The sequence below is a fragment of the Trachemys scripta genome, chromosome 24 (genome assembly GCF_013100865.1).
Source record: "Trachemys scripta elegans isolate TJP31775 chromosome 24, CAS_Tse_1.0, whole genome shotgun sequence".
Lineage (NCBI taxonomy): Eukaryota > Metazoa > Chordata > Testudines > Emydidae > Trachemys > Trachemys scripta.
Window position 1 is genome coordinate 5,193,359 of NC_048321.1, and position 10,216 is coordinate 5,203,574.

A 10,216-nucleotide genomic window follows, 5' to 3' on the forward strand; every position below is an offset into this window, starting at 1 on the left:
CACGACCGAACACAATTCTTCACGAACCCCCCGATTTTCCATAAAACCGTGGATGGAAAATTCTCCACCAGCCCTAACGGGAAGGCTCCCGGTGACTTTCCCTGCTGGTGGCAGGGACCAGCCGGGAGAAGATGCCCATGGAATGAAACAGGTGCGATGCAGCCACCCTGACTCCCATTCCTCCACATTGCCAATACTGCGGCCAGGCAGCTATCTGGCTCCACTTGGTGCCAGGGGCTGATTAGACTCATTTGTCATTCGCTGCCAGCCGGGGCTCTAGAACAGGAGCCTCTCCCCGAGACAGGAGCTTCCCAGGACCTCTCCCGCAAGCGGGAGGGTCGGCCGGCTGGAGGCCCTGGTGGTGGGCCGCAGATCCTTGTTCTTTCTACCCAGCAGCTCAAATCCAGCTATGGCATGGCCGCGAGGGATGCCTGCTTGCTGGCGTACGAGAGCCGCGCCTCAGTGCAGCTCCTGGGAGCAGACATCCGCATAAAAACCCCAGTGTGGCATCTGGCTCCCACAATATCGGCAGAACTCAAGGACTCATCCCTTCCCGGTAGCCGGTGCCCCTGCTCAGTGGGCAAAAACTAACCTCTAGGGGGCCAGTCCAGCCCCTCCCCCAGCCCCACATTCACCTAAGCTCGTGACAGAAAACTGTTTATTTAACAACAACAAAAATATTACAAGAGCGACACCAAATAATAAAGTTAAGCCTCAGAGGTCAGGGAGGGGGAGGGATGCAGAAAGTCCTTTGGGTAGGGGCCTGGACACAATGGTCTCCCTCCTAGGAGACCAGGACCCCGGCGGAGCTGGTCTTGGCTCCCGCCCCGTCAGAGCTCTCCTTGGGCGGTGGCTTCTGGTCGTCCTCCCCCATCACGCGGATGTTGTGCTTCTCCCGGAACTCGTTCAGCTCCTGGCCCTTCGCCTGCAGCTGCTGGGTCAGGGTCTCGATGATTTTGTTGATCTGCAGGGTTGGAAGCAGGGAGGGAGGGAATCAGTCAGGGCTGGGGTGCAGGGTGGGCACTGGCACGCACCTCCCTCCACCCCCCTAGGGTGGGCACACTTTTTGGCCTGAGGGCCACATCTGGGAATAGGAATTGTATGGCGGGCCATGAATGCTGACAAAATTGGGGTTGGGGTGCGGGAGGGGGTGAGGGCTGTGGTTGGGGGAGTGGGCTCTGGGGATAAGAAGTTTGGGGTGTAGGAGGGTGCTCTGGGGCTGGGACCGAGGGGTTGGGAGGGCAGGAGGGGGATGAGGACTGGGGCAGGGATTTGGGGCATGAGGAGAGGCTCAGGGGTGCAGGCTCCGGGCAGCGCTTACTTCAAGCAGCAGCATGTCCCTTCTCTGGCTCCTATGCAGAGGCACAGCCAGGCGGTTCTGCACGCTGCCCCAGCCGCAGGCACCGCCCCGGCAGATCCCATTGGAGTGCATAGGAGCTGGAGCAGGGCCATGCCGTGGCTTCCAGGAGCCGCATGGGACAGCCTCCGACCCAGCGCCCTGGCTGGAGCGCCGGAGCGGGGCCGGGCTGCATGATGTGGCCCCCGACCCAGCGCCCCAGCTTGAGCACCGGAGTGGGGCCAAGCCACGTGGTGCGGCCCGTGACCCAGTGCCCCGGAGCGGGGAAAGCCCCAGACCCCGCTCCCCAGCGGGAGCTCGCAGGCTGCCTTAAAACGGCTCTGGCCCGCGGGCCATAGTTTGCCCACCCCTGGTCTATTGCAATCCCAGGCTGAACGCTGCCATCCGCTCCTCCCCATGTATGATGGCAGGGTCACTTAACCCCAGGCCTTGTTGTTTTTGTAGATACAGACTAACACGGCTACCCCCTGATACTTAACCCCAGGCCGGTGTGCATGGCCAGAAACCCCTTCACCACCACCCCAGGGAGGAGATCAGGGCCACACTGGCCAGGAGTGGGATATCGCAGGGAACCGTGTGGCAGCGGGTCGGCCAGTTAGCGACGGGACAGCAGCTGTGCTCACCGTGAGGCAGGCACTGCTGCTCCCAGCTCCCTGAAGGGGAAAGGGAAGCAATGAGCACAGCCCTGCCGGAGACCAACAATTAAAATTAGGAATTGAGAAGAGCCCAAGCACAGGAGCCCGGACGCCTGGGTTCTATTCCTGTCTCAGTTACTGACTCGCTGTGACAGCCCGGCCTGGGAAAACATGGGAACTGTAAGATTTTAATGAAAAATACACGCGACTCAGTGTCCGCACTCACACTCTGTGCTACCCCCTGGATGAGAAGGGGTTAATTGCTCCTTTTGGACAAGGGATGGCTTGGTAGGGTCTCTCTGGGACCCAGGGGTGGGAAGTTCCACAGGGGCCAAACTCCCCCTGAAATCCAGTGGGCACTGATCCTCTCCAGCTCCCTCGCAGAGCTCAGTAGAGAGGGGTCCAGCACCTCCCCACTCCCAGACACAATACCCTGTCCACCTCTGCACTAATCACATCATGGCCTCTCCAGCAAGATGGAGAAGATGCTCCATCACCAAGAGAAACAGGGTGCAGTCATAGCAGTGGGGCTCAGAGCATAGCGGGATTCCAGAGGAGAGCCTGTGTGGCTGCCTTTGGGGGCAGTGCCCTCCCCAGATCCTGGTGGTGCCCTGCACCCGCATTACCTGCTCTTTGTTGCTCTCCAGGGCAGGGAGGACCTCCTTGACCGTGCGCTCCACCAGCACCCCGCCCACCATGCGGTAACACTTGCGGGTGGGGTCCACCTCTCGCAACGTGTCGATGACCAGGCTGTGGGAAAGACAGACGCTGCTGAAGTCCCTCCAGACCCCACAGAGACCGTACGGCCAGGCTGCAGATCCACAGGGCCTGGCCACACGGGATAGTCTCAGGCCCAGCTTACCCGATACCCAGGGCCCTGTGTTCAGAGTCACGATGGGATCAGAGCCCAAGGCAAGCCCCACATGCCAAGGCCAAAGCCCTACATCTCCATGAGATGCCACCACCATCACCCTGACTATGGCTGGTAACGCCCACTAGGCCAGCGATTATTTCCAACAGTGCGTTGGTTCTTTGGGTGCCTTCTCCCAAGGTCTCAGCTCTCACCATGATCTCCAGGCAGTCCGGCCCAAACCTCCTTCCGCCCCCCACCAGGGGGGTGACTCATTTCTTTGGCTGCTGTGCTTTCTCCAGGTACCCTAGCTCACCCGCCTACAGCCCCCAACAACCCGGACTCCGGCTCTGCCCCCCTCCCTTCCCCGTCTGGCCCCACTGACCAGTCCAGGGAGCACACAGTGGAATCCAATTCAGGATCCCCTGCAGGGAGAGCTGGCGGGCAAGAAGCAGCAGCAGGCAGCTGAAAAGGACGGCCCTCTTGGGGTGCCAGCTGGGACTTGGGAGACCCCAGTTCAATTCCTGACTTCACCAGAGTCCCTGTGCGACCCTGGGCCAGGCCCTCAGCGTTTCAGGGCCTCAGAGATTGGGGTTCTCTGCAAGAGCAGGGGCGGGGCCCATCTCACCGGGCACGGCCCAGACACAGAGCCACCAAGATCAGGGCTACGCCGTGTCCGGCTCGGCCCGTGTGAGCCGTGCGGGATCTGGGAGAAGGGCCACGTGCGGCGCAGCGGGGAGCCCCCAGGGCGCAGTTGGGGTCCAGGCGAGGCCACAGCAGCTGCCCCAGGGCAGCTCAGCGCGGGGGAGGAGGGGTCCGATCCTGCCCCACCTGTGCTCGTTCAGCTCCAGCTCCAGCTCTGCCGCCTTCGAGGCCAGGCCCCGCTGCTCCTGCCGCAGCCGGTTGAACCCGGCCACCACCTGCAGGGGGAGGGGAAGGTCAGTCGCGGGGGGGGGGGCGGTTCAACCGGCTGCGGCAGGAGCAGCGGGGCCTGGCCTCGAAGGCGGCAGAGCTGGAGCTGGAGCTGAACGAGCACAGGTGGGGCAGGATCGGACCCCTCCTNGGGCGCGATGGGCCCGCCCGGCGCACACACACACACTTCTCCCCCCCCCTCAGGTGCGATGGTCCCGCCCGGTACCTGCTCCGCCGTCAGGGCTTTGCCGGCGGATGGAGCTGTCGGTGCGCTCTTGCTCTTCCCACTGTCCGCCATCTTCCCGCCAGGTCTGCGCATGGTCCGTTCCTCCCCACGTCCGGGGTCACGACCTCCAGCGGACGGGAAACGGGGCCTTTGGGCGCCATCTTTGTTTGGGGCACGTCCCCTAGCGACGCTCCTGGGCCGCCCCCTTCGCTAGGGGCCCTTCCGGCTCGCCGGGCCTGGCTCCGCTCCCTGCCCCCCGCAGCCTTCCGGCGGCCTCGGGAACCAGGAGCGGCCTCGCCCAGCCCGCCGGCGGCCCCGTCCCCGCGGCCTGCTCCATGTAACGGCCCCGCTCGCTGGGGGGGGCGGGGCCGGGGGCTGGGGGGGGAGCTGGGCTCGGGCTCGGGCTCGCCCCGGGGGCTGGTGCCTGGCGGTCAGCGCAGGCTGGGTACGGCCCGTCGGGGGAGCGGGGGGTGCGGGGCACGAGGCGGGAGCGGATCTGATCTCGCCCTTGTAGTTCTGTCCATCCAGAGACTGAGATTTCGCTGCAACAAAGGTCCTGGGCCTGGGTTTGTCCCTTAAAAACTCCGCCCGTGTGGAGGCCGGCAGCCCCTGGGCTCTCTGCAGCGCTCGTGTCTAGGGTGACCAGATGTCCCGATTTTATAGGGACAGTCCCGATTTGGGGCTTTTTCTTATATAGGCTCCTATTACCCCCCACCCCCTGTCCCGGTTTTTCTCATTTGCTGTCTGGTCACCCTACTCGTGTCACCCCCCAGAGCCCCACGAGCCAGAGCTGAAAGGGGAAGGGACTTGGGGTCAAACGGTTCAAAGCTCAGATTTGTGTCGACGCTGTTTTGACTTCAACAGCAAATGCCCATCTTGGCTGATGGAAGCCTTTATTAACCATACCACACCCCTGCTCTTCGATTAAGTTGTTCGCGCTTTCTGTTCTCCGTAGATTCTTATGCCGTCGTGCTCGTCGCCGGCGTAGGCGCGCCTTCCGGTCATGCCTTAAGCAATTGCCTGGCATCTGGCACGTGTGGTTTGTTCTCTCACCCTCTCCCTTGGAGAATAAGTGTGTGCAGTGGAGGGTTTTGCTTTGATAAGGTTTGTTCTTAGGGTTGGAGGCAGGTTGTTGGGGGTATTTTCACATGCACGTGTTGGAGAAGACAAGCTCAAAGTTCGCTGAGCAAATATCATGTGCCCTCCCATAGCTCCTGCAACCAATCCCGGGGAGGCCAGACTTGACCTTCCTGCTGTTGCTGAGATAAACCACTGAGCAGCAAGAAACTGGTTTCTTGTCTCTGGCTGCCTGAGCCACCTTCTTGAGACCAAGTTTCTAGGATGGTCCGTCCAGGAAGCCTCTCAGATCAGATGTTCAGAGAAAGTGGCTGCAAAAGGGACATGAATCTGGATGAAGAAATATTGGTGTTTGTTGGCACAGGTATTTTGGAAAGCTGCTCAAGGACTGTGCCAAGCTGTGATGCTGAGTGCCGGGCTGGTGTGTTGTGGTAGGGTTGTTCATGAGCATAGAATCATAGACTATCAGGGTTGGAAGGGACCTCAGGAGGTCACTAGTCCAACCCCCTGCTCACAGCAGGACCAATCCCCAACTAAATCAAGCATTGGGCTGGCCAGGCTGGTGTGTTGTGGTAGGGTTGTTCACGAGTGCTGGGCTGGCCAGGTTGGTTTGTGGTGGTAGGGTTGTTTCTGAGCACCGTGCTTGTTTGTTGTGGTAGGGTTGTTTCTGAGCACCGTGCTTGTTTGTTGTGGTAGGGTTGTTCCTCAGCACCGTGCTGGTGTGTTGTGGTAGGGTTGTTCCTCAGCACTGTGCTGGTGTGTTGTGGTAGGGTTGTTCATGAGCGCTGGACTGGCTGTGCTCGTAGGTTGTGGTAGGATTGTTCCTGAGCTCTGTGCTGGTGTGTTGTGGTAGGGTTCTTTGTCAGCACTGGGCTATTCCTATTTCCCATTATTATTATTATTTATTTTCTATTGAAAAGGGAGACACTGATCTTCTTTTAACCCCCCCTCCCCCCATCACCCCGGGCCGCCATCAGCAGGCAGCAGCAGGCCTCCGAGGAGTGGGGTTGGTCTGGGCTTCTCACTGCAGCGGTTGAACAGAATCGTTAACCCCCCCTTTCCCTGCGCATCCCCCAGGCTGAGAGCAGTGATCCAGACCCATCTGTGCCCGCTGCACCGGGCCTTTCGCCAGGCTCCCGGGAGGCAGCTGCGAAGGATCCCATCCTGCACAGCCAGCCGCAGGTACGATGGGCAGGGTTGTGGGGAGTTGGGCACCTGGGGAGGGTTGGAGGAAGCTGATGCCTGATTCTCTAAGGCCTAGGCATAGGCGTCCTGTCCAAGGCCGTCTCCGGAAGGACCCTTTACAACACGACCATAGAAAGCTGGGCTGGAGCCCAGAAGCTGCAGCCGTCTGCCTCTCCTCGATCAGTCTGTTCCACTCTCCTCTTGTTCCTGGCCCCCAGCCCTGCCCTGCTGTCCTGTGCCCCTTGGCAGCCTGGCATCATGGCTGCCATTGCGCTGAAGCCCCTCATCGCCGTGTGCCAGCTCACCTCCACGCCCGACAAGGAGCAGAACTTCGCCAGCTGCTCACAGCTCATCCAGGAGGCAGCGCACCGTGGCGCTTGCATCGTCTTCCTCCCCGAGGCCTTTGACTTCATCGGCAGTGACATGCAAGAGACCCTGAGCCTGGCCGAGAGCCTGGAGGGGGCCCAGATTCAGCGCTACGCCGGCCTAGCCAGGTACGGTTCTGTACGACGGAAGAGCAGCACAGGCGGTGCTGCGAGATCCCTTTCAGGGCCAGGGCAGGATTGGGTCCACTCGCTTAGCCCGGCCTTGTTCAAATGGCCTGCGTGATGGGGCTCCCGCCCCATCCCTGGGGAGCTGCCCCACGGCTGTACTCTGCTTTCCAGCCAAACCGTGATCCCGCACTTCGTTTCGCCCTGTTCTCACTATTCCACCCCCATGTACCGCCCTGTCTATCCCTCATCTGCCTGGAGCTTGCTCCCCTCGCTTTGAACCTTTCCCCATTGTTCCTGAACTCCCTTCGCTCTGTCATAATCGCTCTGGAAGCAAGGGACTCGGTGTGGGACCCGGGTGATGGGAGGGGGCAGGAATGAACTACCCTAGGTAGTGCCAGATCTCTGAAGGGTCAGACCCTCAAGGGGGAGAGGTTGGACGTGACCCGAACCCCGTTTGGAAGGGCCCTGGTGGGGCTGATGGGGCTCGTGGTCCCTTCTCAGGCCAGGTGGGCAGGGGATGGCAGGAGAGGCAGCAAAGCGAAGCTGGTTAGAGTTCACCGCAGGCCTCCCAGCCTCAACAGCATCTCTCTAACTGGCAGCGTGGACCACAGCCGCTCTCGTTGGAACAGGCTGTGGAGCCCGTCTGCTTTGGCTGCCGGTTCGGGCATTGTCCCCATCCGGTCTGCTGGGCGGGGCTCAGTCCTGTTCCTATTGGACAGACGCGGCCGGCAGTAGCCGGCAGACGGGCCAAGCGCTGAGTGAGCTATGGAGCCAGCGCTATCCGCTGACGGGGCCTTGGCAGGGCGGGCGCGTGCAAGCAGGGAAGAGTGCGAGGGAAGCTTGCCCTGGGCTGCAGCCGCTCTGGGGGTTGAGTATCAGAGGGGTAGCCGTGTTAGTCTGGATCTGTAAAAGCAGCAAAGAGTCCTGTGGCACCTTATAGACTAACAGACGTATTGGAGCATGAGCTTTTGTGGGTGAATACCCTCTTCTGGGGGTTGAGGCTGTCTGGGTCCAGAGCCATTGCTCGGGCATATGGGGGGCAGTGAGGGCCCAGGGAGGGCTCCAAGCTCCTGTGTAATGTGGGTGCATCTCTGCCTGGCAGGGAGTGTGGAGTGTGGCTGTCTCTGGGTGGCTTCCACGAGAGAGGCGAGGACTGGGCCAGCACCCGGAGGATTTATAACTCTCACCTGCTCCTGGACCCCACAGGTGAGAGCGTTGGGTGCTGCGCCAGCCCCTCCCTGCAGGGAAATCTCCTGGCACTGCCCTGGCTCCGAGCCCCTGCCATTGTGGGATAACTGATGGATGTGAAGGGGTCACTGCTCTCTGCCTGTTGTCCCGTGCCTGGTATGGGCACAGCTGAGAGGGCCGATCTCCAGGTCAGACTGTCAAAAACTAGGCGGACGTTCCCACACTCGGGGTATAGTCTAGAATTAGATTTAACCAGAGCTGCAACAAATGTGCGTTCCTGCATCGCCATAGGTTTCAGAGTGGTAGCCGTGTTAGTCGGTATCAGCAAAAAAACCGAGGAGTCCTTGTGGCACCTTAGAGACTAACATGTATTTGGGCATAAGCTTTTGTGGGCTAAAACCCACTTCATTGGATGCATGCGGTTCTCTATGTATAAATATCTTCCTACTGTATTGTCCACTGCATGCATCCGATGAAGTGGGTTTTAGCCCACGAAAGCTTATGCCCAAATACATTTGTTAGTCTCTAAGGTGCCACAAGGACTCCTCGGTTGTTGTTTTTTTTGGATCGCCATACTAGCTTAACCCGGAGCCGCAGACAGTCCCCTTAGACATTCCAGCCTATGTCACCACCCAGGCAGACTAGACTGCTGTGAGGAAAGGTTATTAAAACAGATCAGTGGATGCTCAGGACCTTAAACCAAAGACAACACTGCAGCCAATCCTTTAGTAAACTAACGAAAGATTTATGAACTAAGAAAAAGGAATGAGAGTTACTAAACGGCCAAAGCAAATAAAAGTTGGATGAAACTATGTTATCCAAAATGATAGCAGGATGTTAAATCTGCTAGTTGTCTATAAGTCTCCCTGGGTTGGCCAAATAGTTTTGGGGACCTCAGTCCGTTTATTTGAAATTTCCCCAGTTAGAATTCACCAAGCCTGAGATGAGGTAGGAAAGAGGTGGTGAGGGGCCTTTGGTCTCCTCTTTATATCTTCAACCTTTTTGCAGGAAAAATCCTGGCTGTGTCACGAGTCAGACAGTTCCAAGGCGTACGTTCTTTGCCATCAGTCCTGGATGTGAACTACAAATTTTGCTGGCACCTCCTGTGCACATGCAGTCTGAGGGATCTTTGGGGCAACATGCAGAGGCCCCTATTTATAGTTTTTGTTATACCTGAAGAGCCTGTGGGCGTTTCTCAGATAGACATGTTTGAGTTACAAACATATACCAGAATTTCATAACTCCACACACAGTGTCAATACACACATTATAACAGGATACTAATACTCAGCGGCTTACAACTTTTCCAATGATCCCTCACAATACATACTTTCAACAAGATTTATCACACTTTTGTAAAAGTGGTGACCATATTAGTATGGACTGTCACCTTCCCCTTTAGACAGCATCACACACATGCTGGCAGCTCGGGGCCAGGGCATGAACCAGATCCCTGATTCATCCAAGCTGGGAAGAAGGAGGCAGTGTGGGAGTCAGGACTCCTGGGTTTTATCCCCAGCTCTGCCCTTTGCTGGGGACATCCCTTCCCCTTGCCTCCAATGGGGACAATGCTGCTGACCCACCTCCTAGAGGCTGTGGGGAGGAGTCAGTGGTGGGGTTGCAAAGCACTTGGAGATCTCATCTGGCCAGCGCCACAGAGCCTGGGGTGTTGGCCCTTTCCCCTGACCCCCCTTCTCCTAGAGGCGGGGGAATGACCATGCTGCCTGCAGTCTCCTCTCCCCCTCGTCCCCAGGGCACGTCGTGGCCACGTACAGGAAGACCCACCTCTGCGACGTGGAACTGGAAGGGCGAGTGTCTATGAAGGAGAGCAAGTTCACCAACCCCGGGCCTGAGATTGTGCCGCCCGTCAGCACCCCTGCTGGGAAGGTAGGAGCCCGGGTGCGGTAGGGAGTGGGCGCTGGGCAGGGTGAGCCAAGATCTGAGACTCTCAGGCCAAGCCCCGTGCTGTCGATCTGGAGCGACGGCGCCGACAGCGGGGGTGACTCTGGACTTAGCTGAGAGCAGAGCAGGGTTCTAGCAGCCACTGATCCTGAGCCCTTATGGCTGCCGAGACAGAGCCCTCAGCATCTCCCGTTCCTCTGGGCAGCTCAGGCTGGGCTGGGCTGGAGACAGGTTTCCCCTCTGGTGAGGATTTCTGAGAATTCAGAAATGTTTCTGTTGGGAGTTGAGGCCTGGCTGGGTCATTGCTCAGGGCCACTGCCTGCCCCAGGTAGGATTGTTTCATGGAAAATGAGAGTTCAAAGCGGGGGGGAAACCTGTCTCCAGCCCAGC

General features: G+C 59.0%; 2 protein-coding genes and 1 long non-coding RNA gene across 4 annotated transcripts in view; 1 reads left to right on the forward strand and 2 right to left on the reverse strand.

The window, feature by feature from the left end:
- Positions 1-641: 641 nt before the first annotated feature.
- Positions 642-4,114, reverse strand: PFDN2 (prefoldin subunit 2). Its single transcript, XM_034756889.1, has 4 exons — positions 3,981-4,114; positions 3,674-3,762; positions 2,619-2,742; positions 642-964 (listed from the first exon to the last, which is right to left on the reverse strand). Exons 1-4 carry the CDS (start codon positions 4,071-4,073, stop codon positions 785-787), a joined length of 486 nt encoding a protein of 161 aa, XP_034612780.1. The 5' UTR covers positions 4,074-4,114; the 3' UTR covers positions 642-784.
- A 58-nt stretch (positions 4,115-4,172) lies between these two features.
- NIT1 (nitrilase 1) overlaps positions 4,173-10,216 on the forward strand; it is a 9,761-nt gene continuing 3,717 nt past the window's right edge. The window contains exons 1-5 of one of the 2 annotated variants that reach the window (XM_034756884.1): positions 4,173-4,317; positions 6,135-6,239; positions 6,461-6,736; positions 7,839-7,942; positions 9,678-9,811. In XM_034756884.1, the coding sequence (XP_034612775.1) occupies positions 4,316-4,317; positions 6,135-6,239; positions 6,461-6,736; positions 7,839-7,942; positions 9,678-9,811 (621 nt within the window). In that variant the 5' untranslated portion in view covers positions 4,173-4,315. Of the gene's footprint in view, positions 4,318-4,369; positions 4,426-6,134; positions 6,240-6,460; positions 6,737-7,838; positions 7,943-9,677; positions 9,812-10,216 lie in introns of those variants that run through there. The other variant, XM_034756885.1, reaches the window with a different exon arrangement.
- On the reverse strand, positions 4,527-5,110 carry LOC117869789. Its single transcript, XR_004643852.1, has 3 exons — positions 4,747-5,110; positions 4,696-4,698; positions 4,527-4,613 (listed from the first exon to the last, which is right to left on the reverse strand). It is a non-coding gene; the product is annotated as an uncharacterized LOC117869789 (long non-coding RNA).

Coding starts and splice junctions, on each gene's coding strand:
- PFDN2 (XM_034756889.1), bottom strand. CDS start 4,073: ATGCGCAGACCTGGCGGGAAGATGGCGGACAGTGGGAAGAGCAAGAGC. Junction 2,743..3,673: donor CTGGAGCTGAACGAGCACAG/GTGGGGCAGGAT, acceptor TCTTTCCCACAG/CCTGGTCATCGACACGTTGC. Junction 965..2,618: donor TGGAGAGCAACAAAGAGCAG/GTAATGCGGGTG, acceptor CCAACCCTGCAG/ATCAACAAAATCATCGAGAC.